The sequence below is a fragment of the Venustampulla echinocandica genome (assembly GCF_003357145.1).
Source record: "Venustampulla echinocandica strain BP 5553 chromosome Unknown scaffold_0, whole genome shotgun sequence".
NCBI classification, from domain to species: Eukaryota; Fungi; Ascomycota; class Leotiomycetes; order Helotiales; family Pleuroascaceae; genus Venustampulla; species Venustampulla echinocandica.
The window spans coordinates 917,237-931,240 of NW_022474205.1; the positions used below are offsets into that span (position 1 = coordinate 917,237).

A 14,004-nucleotide genomic window follows, 5' to 3' on the forward strand; every position below is an offset into this window, starting at 1 on the left:
ACCACCCATGGTGCGTTTTCCCAGTTCACTCCTTGCTCATCGTACTCCCCGTTTTTTGCTTCACATCATCCTCCAACGCTTCAGCTTCTTTCTCCAAATTCGGGTTATCACTCGTCTCTTCTACTTCTTCCTTGCTCTCACTCTCTTCAAGCAATGCCAAGGTTTGTTCTTCTTTTTCCACTTCCTTCTTATCGATGTCCTCGAAACCAATCTTTTCTAGGATGCTTCCAACAAGATATTGTAGGCGCAAATGTCCACTAACCATTTGGCTTACATCGACATTCTCTATTCTCGGCACGTCCTGAACTTGTTGTAGTCCTGCAACTCCGTACTGAATGCTGCTAGTGCGGTATAGAAAAGCTAATATATAGTCATTCTCCGAGTAGACATTGACGAGCCGTCCCGCAACCACGCTCCTCATTGCTAACCACGGAGCTGCATCCGACGGCGTTGGAGCACCAATGAGGACAGCGGACTCGACAAGCCCGAATGCCCTTCGCTCTGCAAGGCTCATTAAGCAAGAGTATATTAGTCTAGCACCTAGGCTATAACCGATTAAAGTAACAGGTCTTTCTCCTTGAGCTTTGTTGATCAGAGCATCGGCAAGCACTAAACCTGCCTTATCTGCACGATTCTTAGCAACGGAGAATGGATTGTCCACAACCTTCGAGATCTTCAATAATGAGAGTGGCCACAGGGCCTCCATCAAGCTTGCGAATATCGTCCGGCGGATTATTTCTTTCTTAGCTACACCCCAAGCTGTACTTTTTACGACGGACTCAATTGAGGTTCCAAGTTTACTGTCAGTATTGTCAGCATATGACAATCTAGATAAAGTTGGTGGAAGTGGGTGATTAAATAGATAGCTTCCTTAGAACAAGGAATGAATGGTTTGGGGGGATGATTTTTGAAAGAGAAAATATTCATACGTCAAAGCCTCGAGTTCCCATCTCAGAGCAAACACTTCGCTCTGATCGCCAAAGGCCCTCCAAGGTGTAATAATATCCTCCTTCTGCGTTAGCCATCCACTGACACAAATAGTGACTCGAAGCCGTCGGTCTTTTGGAAGTGGGTCGCGATTCTTCGACCCCTTTAGAGGCAGAAACGCGAAATCCTGTACTTCTTTTGCATACGCGTCTATCATTTTACCTGTCATGCGGCCGCCATATAGGCCAAAGAAGGTACCGATAATCGCACCACTCTCCGCAAGGGTCCCTAGAAGCCCGGCAGCTGCTGTTGCTCCAAGTCCTAGGCCACCCATTATAGAGCCAATAGCTCCTGCTACCAGTGGTGCGGCCAAGCCCCCTGTGACTCCAATCACCGCTGCGCCAGCGATACCAGCAAGCCCTACTTTCCATCTGCGGGAAACTTGGTTCTCATCGCTACGTTTCTGTGTCTCCTCGTTACCTGACATATGTTTTGCCGCTTCGAGTAAACCCTGCGCAACTTTCACTTCTTGCTCTACCAAGATCTGGAGGGGGAGATGGAGAGATGATGCAATGTGAAGAAGCAGGATTCGCGACAGCCCAACATAGTGCTCTAAAGACAGAAGGAACAATAGTACTGCATGAAGAATAAGAACGCGATTCTCCTTAGAGAGCGAGACTAGGCGGGTTGATGTCGGAGGGTATAATTGGATCAACTCGGCATCGGCATCAACCTCGTCGACATCAGTATCAGAGCCTAGAAGAACGTTTCAGCAACAGCAAAAGAGTAGCTCCCCAACAGAAAATTTATTGCTCACGAATAACTCTCATCTCCGGAGGACTAGTATTTTGGGTTGCTTCTGTTGTTGCGGCTTTGATCTGTCCATCAACCACGTGTTTCGGATTATTGACAACTTCACCAAGCCTCAATAACACAGATTCCCGCCATTTATCAAAGAAAGCTACAGCATCTTTCTCCATTGCTTGCATTTTTGGGGGAGACAGTTCTCTCTCCCTCTTCTCACCCAATTCGGGCGTCACCCCCTCACTGGTCTCCTCTTTAGGTTGGCCGTCGTTAGAGTTGAGGTTCTTATCCATAACCTGGGCTGCCTGTGCCGACAGCTTTCCAGAAGAAATTGGTGCATCAAAGATGTTTGTGATTTGCTTCCTCATAACTTTTGTTACGTTGGCCACGAGTAGAGTTAACTCTTTTTGCTCATCTTTTGTTAAGATGGCCCCAAGATCTTCTTGGTCAGTTTGATCGTGATCATGACTTGGCTTGCTGTGTCCCTTCAAATACTCCATCTTCTTGAGTGTAGGTTATTTGTCCTTTGGAAGGGAATTGGAAACACAGGAAAGTAAATAGACAAAAGACAGGCGCAACGGGTGGTATGAGCGGGATGTATATCCACTGATCTGCGCACATATGCGGATGACGTCGAAATCTAAGATCTCACGTGACCTGCCGGGTTAAGTTTGAATAGTCTCAAGTCTTCAAATAATTGTTGTTGTTACATAAATACTCTAGAGACACGGTGGTTTAATAGATACCATATTCTTTCCAACAATCTGCAGTAGCTTTGGTCTAAGACACGTGGATCAACGGTGGACCAAAGTTTAAATAGATCAGGTAGATTTCGTCAACATATATGGGTCGACGCCCAAATGTAGGTAGTGGGTAGCTTTTTCAGGGCGGCTTCACCGGCTCTCAACGAAGCCCAGTTAGCCCTCCTAGGAGCGGTTCTCTTCACTCTTGCTTTGAGTGTCGTTGGAACGTGGTGTAGTCGATGGAGCAGTTTTGCTTACGCCTTCAGCCTGAGCCCAAAAGCTCATCCTGGGCCACCATGATTTCGAAATCCTATTCGATTCCAATGTTGGTCCGTTTACTGCAGAATCATTGGCCATTGGCTTTACGTTATCTGGCGTTTTCAGACTGTCGATGCCCTGATCGATTTGATCAGGGGTCTCCAAGGGCTTCCTGTGATATATCTTAGCAAGCAGTTGCAGTGAGCTTCCTTATTATGATAACCCTACCGCGCCTGTTCCAGTGCAGCTTGCCGATGCTCATTTAAAGATGGGCTAAACACCCAAAATCCTGCTCTATCATTAGCCCAGGTTAGAATGGTTGGTTGTGACAGCTGCATACCGTTGACAATACCGAATGCTGTTGCAAGGAGCAGTGGAACTACGCCTCTTCTACTCATTGTCTTGGGACAAATCCAGACACTCAGGACACATGTGTTGGTATATGGAACATATGTGGGAAATGTGTATCACCTCCAATATCGAATGCGGGTGTGGATGTAGGTGGAAGTGTAGAGGTTGAAGCTGTTTTTCGCACCAGATCCCGGGTAAACTAAACTTTTGGTCCGACCGCCACCCAATGCCGCCTGCCGTCGGCCGTCAGCCGCGTCGCGTCTCCCGCCCCACCAGACCGCGACTTGTTCATATCATATTTATACAAACATCGAACTACAGAAATACACAACGCCATCTGTAGAACGACGATCCTGCTCTTCGTGCAGCCGATATGTTATTATCATCAATATGACATCTGGCACATATGGCAAATTGGAAGCATATCGGGGAGGTTCCGGATTCCGAGGACGACGAAGACCTGGACTTCGACAGCCAAACTGTTGCCAGGGATGACGAGACGAAAAGGAGGCAGCAAGAGCTATGCGATAGTAGCCAAGCCCTCCATGATGTGGACGATGAGCAGGGTGCGAGGGGGGGGTATAAACATAACAACGAGCCCCGTGAGACCACGCCCGTCGAAGAGACAGACATAGCAATGGACAAGGCCCCGACGCCGACCACTACGATACAGGAACCGCAAACTTATATTGCAGCCAATTCAATACACTCGCGGTCCCCTTCTATCTCACCACGAATTTTCAAAATCCCTCGGGGGCTCTTGGAGCATGATGCCCAGTTCCATCGGGACTCTGCCAGCGAGGCCCTAGTCCCAAATATGCTTTCTGATGACTCTCCGGAAGAGGACGATATATCACGAAGCTATGTGCGTATCACATCTTCAAATGAGAGTCCACTCTCTTCGCCGCCATCTAGCCAAGTCTTGGAACACGCCATGGGGAACCGTTCTGCCTCCGAAGTACCAAGTCACTCATCGAGTGCTAGGGAATCTGCTTTGCAGCAGAGCATTTTGGCAGGTGGGAATCTTGGCGATTTTGCCAGACGTTCTATGCGGCAACGGAATCCTATTCAGCTCCATCCATATATGGTAGAGCAAGAGAAGTACCGGCGCACCCTGAAATCCCGCGGCATGACGCCTATGAGACTTGCTTCAACCCAGGACGAGTCGCAACCTGAATCTGGAGATCCCGCCTCTTTAGACGCAGACTCGAATGATGCAGAGCCAGACACGGGGGAGAGCCAGTCCATGGATGTAGATTGGAGTCTTGACGCTTCGTCGCCGCCACAGGGAAGCCTCACGGCCACGAACCATGGAGATGTCCTAAACGAGCTCCCTACGCTCACTGGTGATGACGAGTTCCCTGATATACACGAATTACTTGAGATGCCAAAAATTTCTCACCGCGATGTTGGATCAAAACGGGCCAGAAAATCGTACTCTTCGAAACACAAGCAACTACAACTGTCCAAAATTCGGGATCAGTCATCCCGAAGTAACTATCACAATCAAACGTCAACCAGCATCTTTGATGTTCTTGCTTCTCCACCGGCCACAAGCTCGCCTTTTATGCCTCCATCCCGCGATAGTAGGAGTAGCATGCCTCATGCTGTTTCGGTATCTTCTAAGGATGCAACAACGCCGACGGGCCCGGAACAAGATCAGTCTGAATTCCACATACCAGCAGATCTACCGACACCCGTGACTAGTGCTTTAAAGCCTCTCATCGATGCCTCTGTGCTGGTTCATTCTGATACAGATTCTGATGACCCTTTTGCGACTGATGCTGATTCGTCTCCATCGGCGTCCTCGGACGAATCGGTTCGGATTTGGAAAGTAGGTAAGAAGATTCGCGGCGTGCTTCCGGCATCCCATCTTCGTATAGATCAACCGAATTATAGGCCAAGATTGTCGAGCTATACACGAAGTGGCAGCACCGAGGTGTCTCCTGGTAGACCACCCATTCGACGGGGTGTTGCGATGCCAAAACCCCCAGTGATTGGAGAAAATCCACCCATGTCGACAAGTGGTGAAATTGCTTTTCTTTCTAGCGATTCAGATGATGGCGAGAACGAGATTTATCCTGGTGGATTCGCCGCCGAAGCCAATTCAGGCACCGAGCTTGATGAATTATTCGATCCCCAGCGGCAGGGATTTGCGGAAGAGGACGATACGGTGGATGCTATGCTGCCACCAAGCAAACGGCAACGGAGAACTCTAGATTCTCGCCCCAAGAAAAGAAGACGGTTAGGGACCGGGTCCAACAAGTATAGTCGTTCACACCCACGCCAGCCTAGAATCACAGAACACCCACGCCAGCCTAAGCAGGCTTACAAACCCTCCAGGAGAGCCCAAACACAGCATCGGGGTATTCTTCCAAAATCTCGATCTGGTCCTTCCAAGCCTTGGAGGGATATCGCCCCTAGGCTAAGTATTATGGATGCCATAAACTTAGACGGCCACAAACCTGAGCAGCTACCGCAGTTTATTAGGATTGCTGCTCGTACTTCAAGATCTTGGAGTGGGCAAGGAAAGCAGAGCCCATCCGAGAAATATATTAAGCTGGCCAATCGTAAGGACACATTTGAGGCTCAATCTGTTCTAAATGATTGGAGACGAGGAAAAATCCAGCCAAATGCTCCTGAAACCTATCGCGCCGGGTCGGCCGATATGTCTAGACCACCCCTTCATCGAATTACAAACAATCGGCAGAGAAGAGAGCCACTTCTAACAAAAGACTCGAAACTCCCGTCAAGGACACAATCTAGTCAAGCTGGGATGCCTCGAACGCTACTGATCTCCAGGACCAGACAAAGGTCAATAAATGCCCTTTTAAGCGCGAATAAGCCTACACCCCAACAACGGATCCCATCTGCGGTCGAGATAGGTGGCGAGAACCCGCCAAATATGCGTCCAGAAAAGCCTCGGCATAGTTCTCTACGGACGATGCCAGCGCAGCTGGAAGCCCCTGAACTAGAATGTCCCCATGTGAATCCAGCTTCTACCTTCGGAACAACCAAAAAATCTTTAGATGCTCTTTATCGAACCTCCCGCAAGCGTCGAGGCCCGCAAGCCAACCCTCAGCTAGGCAGATTTCTCTCCAGTTATTCTACTGTCCAGCCCACAGGACAGCCTCATGCAAGTTCTAATGACCCGATGATTAATTCGTTGACTACGACAAAGCAACCTCTAGCCAAGATTTTTCGCCGTAAGAAGACGCTACCCAAGCATGTTGATGTCGGCGCAGCAATATATCGTCAACCCAGTGAGCCCTTGGTGTTAGAACTACTCTCTCCGCATTTACATAACGCAGTGAATGAGGACAATAAGCTACAGGGCTTAGGCAAATATGGCACGAAATACCCAATCCATTTCGATATATTTCCACTCCATTCCGGGACCTACTTTCACGATACCACATTTATCGGCAGTGGCCTTCTCGCAGAGGTCCTAAACGGCACCAGCTTACAACATGATGCCACCCGCCCCCGAATGCAACTTACACTTCATAGCAAAGATTTTCAATGGGATTCGTGGAATGAGATCGTCTCATCTGAGATTGGCTTCTGTTTTGACTGGGTTGCTGACCAGCTACTGCTCCAGCCGTCGTTGGACTTGAGCTCGCCTACGACAGATCCTATAACCGTGATAACTTTTATCATTAATTATGTGCAACATCATCTCAGTTTTTCGGTTCCTCGTGACCGAGAGGACTTTCTGGGCAGGATGTCCGATATATTCCGAGACTTTCTAGTACGCCTCAGTCGGGAAAATTATATCTCGCAGCAACAAGGTACCGACTGGGCTGGAGTGTTGGCTAGGTGCACGGCGCTCATCTTCCAACTCCTCCAGATAGCGCGAACCATTCCAGAACAGGCCTCCTTGAGCTATGAGCTTGAAGACAGCATGAAAGCTGTTGCCTGCATGGCTGCGAGCTTGTTGGTATCTCATGGCCTAGACGTCGTCCGAACATTATATGACGATCTGCAGTATCTGTCGTTTAGAGAAAGCGGAATCAAAAACGACCAATATACCGCACAGTCCTGGGTCATTCTCATGAAGGTCCTTGATGCCGCACAGATTCCAAGAGGATCATTTTGGGACGTAGCAAATCGTGTATTAATTGACGTCGATCTGCCGCATATTAGCGATGCTCGAGCTTTTGAGAAACTATGGTACTCGATGTTCTCACTTCTCCCGTTATGTGAGATCGACGAGTTTGGAATCGTTCAACCTGGCCGACGTCAAAAGGTTGCGTTCGATAACTGGTCCTACCCGCAACAGATTCTCAAAAGAATATTCGAATTATACAGTTTGAATCCGAGACAGTCTCTAGGCTTTAATGATTATTGTAGAGCAATATTAGGACGTTGTCACTATCTTATGGCTGAATGGGGGTGGTGGAAGTGTACCGGCCTCATTGGTACCGTTTTTGACATTTTTGCTTCCCATAAGCTCGCCCATCTGCGCAACGAAGAGGTTTATTCATCGCCACGTTTTCTGGTGGAGCTTGACCAAGAGCCATCGTTGATAGTCGAACCAGAAGACCGCTGCTTTCACATCTTCCTCAAGATTGTCGGCTCGGCAATCAAGCACATGTGCAGAAATCAAAACACTAAGGCTATTCGGAATTTGGTTGCACGTTTACTACCAAATCACGATCGACAGTACCCAAAAGAAGAGACTATCCATCACCGTGAACTAGCCTCGCTACGGAACCACCATGACCTTCTCTGCACTCTTTACTGGGCCGCCCCGGCTGAACAGAGACCGTCACCGAGTCTTATTCAGGATCTTGTTCTCGCTGACCGGTCACACAACGAAGCTTGCCTAATCAACCTGAAGTCCTGGGAGAATCTGACTAGATTTATTGTGGCCACATCTACCAACGTCGCTATTTACCGTCCATTCACAGTCTGGCAGAATGCCTTCTCTGTTGCACTTTCTCAGCAATATCTCGATACAGAGCAGGAGGTACGACGCCAAGCAGAAGTACTCGCAATAGTGGCGAAAGAACCAATTTCCGAAGTACGACTACAAAATACAATTGCATCAAATAAAAGAAGCTCGATGGAAATGTTGCGTGCAATCGTGAAGGCGATGGACCACACCGTAATGGCTGCTAAGTCCGGTCAAATGGCTATCCAGGCTTTAAATCCGCGTACGATTCCAATTCCCTCTACTATCATCATTTCTAACACCTATTTAGAACTTCTCAGCCGTGTCTGCTTTCCGGACTTGTCGGACGACCCAAATTTCCAATCTGGAATTCTTAGGGACTGTATTAGAATCATTTGTCACTATACGGAGCAAATTGATCGTTTGGAACCGATTCCCCCGCCACCGGACCAGGCTACATGCTCCACAGATGCTGAGAGTCAGGGCAGTCTAGATATGAACCTAGGTTTGGACCGGGTGGAAATGATATACGTAAGCCTTATGAATATCCCCGTAATCGCCTTAGGCTTATTGACCTTGATAGCGCCTACAACCGGAGGTTCTACCGTTACTTCGCAACATAATCTCGAAAAGCCTTCAGGATCGATCGAGGCTTCCCCATACGGTTTTAGCTGACCTAGTATCATGTTGGGCCTGTGTAACAGTGAAACTCACGGAAGGGGCTATGGTCAGTCTATTTTCTCGCCTTTATTTCATTTGCTAATGTCCCCCAGAATTTGAAAGAATTTCTCATTAGTGGTCCGAATGCAGTATTCCAGCACCGTCAGAGCTCGAAGAGGGCAAATGCATATTGGCCCTTGTTCCTGAACCTCCTGGTCGAGCATAAGACGCTGGATGACTTTAAGGTACTATCTACACTTCGTCTCCTAGTTCTTTCGCCTAACACTAACTCATTACCAGATATCTCGTTTTGATATTGGAGTCGAGTGGCTAAAAGCACTTTCCATGCCCCAGCTTGAAGGCCCCACTGTTGCCGATACGGTCAACACTTTAACTGCTAAATTGCAATCCAAGGGTTTTTGTTTGTCAATCTCACCGAGACAACTAGGTTCTGGCGTAGGGTCCAGTCCGATATCCCTCGGTACAAGTGTCGTTTCAAATCACATATTATTCAAAAGTGAGTCGCTCTGCTTATTTACCTGATATATTTTGCTGATCCGTTTAGATGCTGTTGATGTTATGCGGGCAAGTCTAGCTAACCAGGCCAATATGAGCATGGTATTCAAAGACGTATCCCAGAGAGAAGCACTCAACGTGTTCGCCACGATGCTGAAAGATGTGATGGACTCGATAAAACACCACCTAGAATCCATGATCCCCGGCTCTGAACAGCACAGGGAATATGTCGAATTCATCCAGCCAATTGCAAGTGTCATTCGATCGTATGGTAGCGATATTTTGCCTCTCTCGGACTTTTTCGTTCACTCTTCAACTTATTACTGGCCAGAAGATACCGACCCAAATCTCTACGCTGCTGGGATTGTCTCTTATTCCCTTCGCCTAATAAAACAACCTGGAAGGACTTCTCCGGAGCTCTTCCATTATCTCTATAATGGCTGGAGAAAAGATCTAGCTCAAAGTTCTGTTGAGCAACATATAAAATATCTGAAGAAAGGAATGAGTCGTTGGGAATTCACCGTGTTCCTTCTCTCGGACTTCATACCTGCTGCCCTACATGTTGGTTTCGAATCGACCGCCGGATGGGCCCTTTGTGCGACATACTTACCCGCGCTCTCACGTCGTGTTGGGATCTTGCTACAGAAGAGAAACACGAAAGCAGACTTGACCTTTCAATGTGTGATCAACATCTTAAAGATCATTTTAAATGGTATCCAAATCTTATACCTTAGGACCGGGAATAATGATACCGTGGGCTCTACATCCCACCAACGCATCATAGGCGTTGTGAGCCAATTCTGGCTTTCCCTCGCGCTACCAATAAACCAGTACGCCGATCCATATCCGGACAAGAATTCATCCATCCGTTTCGTCGGCACAGCCCTGACCAAGTTTATATGTTATGCATCTCGGATTCGTAATACTGACTCCGGTTCCGATGATCTGAGAATAGGCCAATTCGAGGTGAACATGGGAGAAAACTTCGAAAGATTCGTCTCGGTTTTGACACAAGATATCCATGGCCATTGGGAAGTTAATAGTGATGGAAGCGAGCTGATAATTAGCGGTGCTCGGGCCCGTGAGAAGTCCAAAACTCGGGTTGATCTTAACAGTATGCTTGGGGAGCCTCAACCGCTTTGGCAAATGCTCAATGTAGCTTTACCCTACCTTGAGTCTTTTGTCGACGAACCTCTTCCGGTGGCCATGGAAAAGTCACCAGATCCGATTATTCCAAACATATACTTCTAGATAGCTTCCCATTTCCAAATAGTATGGGATCCTCCCTGGAATATATTGTTGATTGCCCATAAACCGCCTTGTCGCCCTGAAACGCAAATCGTTGAGTTCAAGTCGAGATTGCCTTGAAGCCTGAGGTTGGGGTGGCGGTTAAAACCCATAATCAAATCACGTGGCGATATTCGACGCGCTCCATGGTATTTTCGTAGATTGTTTTGCTAGAACCAACTTGATACCAACCATAAATACTTTTCACAGTCGCTCTCCGTGAGCGCAATCCTTTACCGGATGCAAGCTGCAGCTCTGCACGCTATCCGGACGGCACATAGACCAGTCTCGAGGCGCGCATGCCGAATTGTTGGTGGTGTAAGGTGTCGACATCCACATCTTCGAATTCTACCTCATCCCCATCGACAGTTCCACCAGTCCACAGCTTCCTACCAAGCGCCAGAGGATCCTGCTACCTCCTCCGGGAGGGGAAGAGATATACCGCACACAAAAAGCGCCGCAGTTGACTCGGGCAGAGACAATGCTGAGCAGGAAGTCGGACCCGATCCGTCGATAACACCAATCGATGCAGAGGGTTCTGAAGTAGAGAGCTCCGCCTTATCACCGAAAGGGAGAAATGGGAAAGCTGGATCGGGGAGAATAAGGGGCAATCGAGGACGACAGCCTGAAGGACTACCGCCTGTTATACTGCCTGATTGGTTTTGGAAGTCGAATGTAAAGTGCTCCGAAGACCAGGTATCGCCTGGTTCTCTTGCAGTTTATAGTACACCCGAAGTCAACACCGAAACCGAGGGTGGCGAGGACACGTTGAAGAGCGAACCAGCCGATGTTCCTAGTGAAGTTGCAGAGGCAGAATTGCCTGTTAGCCAAAATGCCAGGTACTCTATGAATTCCGCCGTTTACCGGGAAATTATATCTTCTTTACGAGCAGGATTGAGTCTACGTGCCCCAAAAGGCTCCGAGAACCAATCCATAACTCGACCCATCACTGTTTTGCACTGTCCTAAAGACGGCGGGTCATATTACCTGGACTCGGTAGTTGAAACTGCTGCGGTGCAGCTCCAAGCCGACCTAATATGCCTTGATGCTCAAGATATTGCACAGATTGTGGGACCTTACATTGATGAGAATGTTGCCTGGACCCATTCAAGCACGGCTGCGTTGGGATACGAGACACAGAAAATTGCGGGGAAGTTGGAGGACTACGATCATGACCCGAATGAGGAGCATGACGATTTCGACGGCATGGAAGAGGAAGAGGATACTACGGCTATGTCAAAGAGCAAAGGGCCTACGGAGGTACACAAGAGGATCGCTGCCGTCCTCGGACTTGGTAGAGGTGACGCTCGGCCTTTCATGACTTCAATCCCACTTGATCGTTTGCCGGGATTTCCTGTTGGACTTCTAGGCGGACGTGGTGATTCTCATCCGCCCGCACCTTTGACCAACGACTCTGACCAATGGAACGGTCTCAAGCTCACAACCATCATCAACACACTGATCGATGCTGCTGATACAAAACGGGCAATGCAAATTAACAGTTCCGGATCTAAGGAAACTGCCGATCCAGCGAGAACTTCTAAAGGTACCATTATACAAATCAGAGACTATAAGGCCATGAGTGGCACTTCTCAGGGTGCGGAACTCCTTTCCCGGCTTCGCACTGCAATCAACAAGCGCTGGAAGGAAGGCAAAAATATCATATGCGTTGGGACCACATCCACTGAAGAGGAATCTGCACTTTCAAAGCCAGAGATTCGCCGCCTTCAATCCGACGTGCTAGAGGGCGAGAAGAGGACAATCTATGTACCACCGGAGCGAAAGGAGGAGCAAGATACAGCATTTGAATCTGACGAAAAGGCTCGGATTCGAAATATCAACGTTCGACATATTGAGGAGATGATCGAGAAATTAAGTGAGGGCTCCCAGCATTTGGCTCCGATCGTTGATATCGAAAAAAATCTGGACAGCGTTGCTGTATATTCTTCGGGCCTGGAAGAGGATGTATGGACATATGCCCGCGTCCATAGGCTTGCCATGACCGTGTTGGGCCATGAAGACGCTTCGTCCGTTATTGATGGACCGGTTCTAAGCAATGCTCTTCAACTACTCGCTTCTAGCGATGAGGTTAAATTCAATTGGGGGGCAATGGAATTAAAGGAAGAAGACGCCGAAGCCGAGACATTCATGAACGACTTTTCCGAAATGCCCGGAACGAAGAAGAATGAAACTACACAGGAAAAACTTAAACAGATCAGGAAGAACTGCAATTCTTACGAGAAGAAACTCCTCAGCGGTGTTATCGTTCCTAGCGACATCCGTACCACCTTCACCGATATCCGTGCTCCAGAGACGACTGTGGAGGCTCTCAAGACATTGACCAGTCTATCTCTAATTCGCCCGGAAGCATTCTCGTATGGTGTGCTTGCAACGGACAAGATACCCGGCTTGCTTCTTTATGGACCTCCGGGGACTGGCAAAACACTCCTGGCCAAAGCTGTAGCGAAAGAGAGCGGCGCAACTGTCCTCGAAGTTAGTGGTGCCAATTTAAATGACATGTATGTCGGTGAAGGAGAGAAGAATGTCAAGGCTGTCTTCAGTTTGGCAAAGAAGCTCTCCCCCTGCGTAGTGTTCATTGATGAGGCGGATGCAATATTTTCAGCCCGTGGTCAAGCACCTCGATCTGGGACACACAGAGAGCTGATCAACCAATTTCTTCGTGAGTGGGATGGCATGGATGACCTTTCTGCCTTCATTATGGTGGCAACAAACAGGCCATTCGACCTAGATGAGGCAGTGCTTCGACGACTTCCGCGGCGACTCCTAGTTGACTTGCCTACCCGGCTTGACCGCGAGGCCATCCTCAAAATACACCTCAAAGAGGAGGTACTTGATGAGTCCGTTTCGCTGTCGAAGCTCGGCCAGGACACTCCCTTCTACTCTGGATCCGATCTCAAAAACCTCTCGGTAGCCGCGGCTTTAGCTTGTATACGTGAGGAAAATGAAACAGCAGCTAAGCACACTGGTTCCGAGCCGTACGTCTACCCCGCGAAACGTATCCTCACAAAGACACATTTCGACAAGGCGTTGGAAGAGATCAGCGCGAGTATCAGTGAGGATATGAGCACTCTTGCTGCAATTCGTAAATTTGACGAAAAGTACGGCGACCGGAAAGGTCGGAGAAAGAAGGCTTCTGCATTAGGATTTGGTGGAACTACTGTTGTCGAATTGGATTCGGAGGCTGCGAGGGTAAGGAAGATGGATGCATAATTGCAGTTTACTGCATCGGATTGGCGCATGGCTTGTCCTATCGGCGTTGTGCCTTTTTTCAGATGTAAATATATTGTAACACTAGTTAGACGCGTTTAAATAGACTCGGGGAGCGCCGAGCAGATCCTCAATGGATATGGTTCGCGAACTATTTTGCTTCAATGGCTTGGTTTCCAACAACGAAAATTTCCCAATTCATCCACTTGTTCGCTGCGTGGGGCTAAGGCACATAAGACAGACAAAGGAACTTCCGCATTGCCAAGGCCCTTCGCCAAGATGAGGCGTTTCCAGTCTCTCAAAATACTACAGTCTCTTTAATGTTACAACAAT

The 14,004-nt window shown here is 48.4% G+C and overlaps 4 protein-coding genes across 4 annotated transcripts; 2 read left to right on the forward strand and 2 right to left on the reverse strand.

Moving 5' to 3' along the window:
• Nucleotides 1-25: 25 nt before the first annotated feature.
• Nucleotides 26-2,231, reverse strand: BP5553_00286 (DUF726-domain-containing protein; the record flags this gene model as incomplete). The annotated part of the gene is made up of 3 exons (XM_032008909.1): nt 26-800; nt 930-1,683; nt 1,745-2,231. The coding sequence occupies 3 exons, from the start codon at nt 2,229-2,231 to the stop codon at nt 26-28; spliced, it is 2,016 nt and encodes a 671-aa protein (XP_031872963.1).
• A 426-nt stretch (nt 2,232-2,657) lies between these two features.
• On the reverse strand, nt 2,658-3,130 carry BP5553_00287 (uncharacterized protein; the record flags this gene model as incomplete). The annotated part of the gene is made up of 3 exons (XM_032008910.1): nt 2,658-2,904; nt 2,961-3,021; nt 3,073-3,130. The coding sequence occupies 3 exons, from the start codon at nt 3,128-3,130 to the stop codon at nt 2,658-2,660; spliced, it is 366 nt and encodes a 121-aa protein (XP_031872964.1).
• Nucleotides 3,131-3,489: 359 nt separating this feature from the next.
• Nucleotides 3,490-10,407, forward strand: BP5553_00288 (uncharacterized protein; the record flags this gene model as incomplete). Its single annotated transcript, XM_032008911.1, has 6 exons — nt 3,490-8,242; nt 8,291-8,511; nt 8,564-8,707; nt 8,754-8,885; nt 8,941-9,157; nt 9,206-10,407. 6 exons carry the CDS (start codon nt 3,490-3,492, stop codon nt 10,405-10,407), a joined length of 6,669 nt encoding a protein of 2,222 aa, XP_031872965.1.
• A 276-nt stretch (nt 10,408-10,683) lies between these two features.
• Nucleotides 10,684-13,674, forward strand: BP5553_00289 (p-loop containing nucleoside triphosphate hydrolase; the record flags this gene model as incomplete). Its single annotated transcript, XM_032008912.1, has 1 exon — nt 10,684-13,674. The coding sequence occupies one exon, from the start codon at nt 10,684-10,686 to the stop codon at nt 13,672-13,674; it is 2,991 nt and encodes a 996-aa protein (XP_031872966.1).
• Nucleotides 13,675-14,004: the final 330 nt, after the last annotated feature.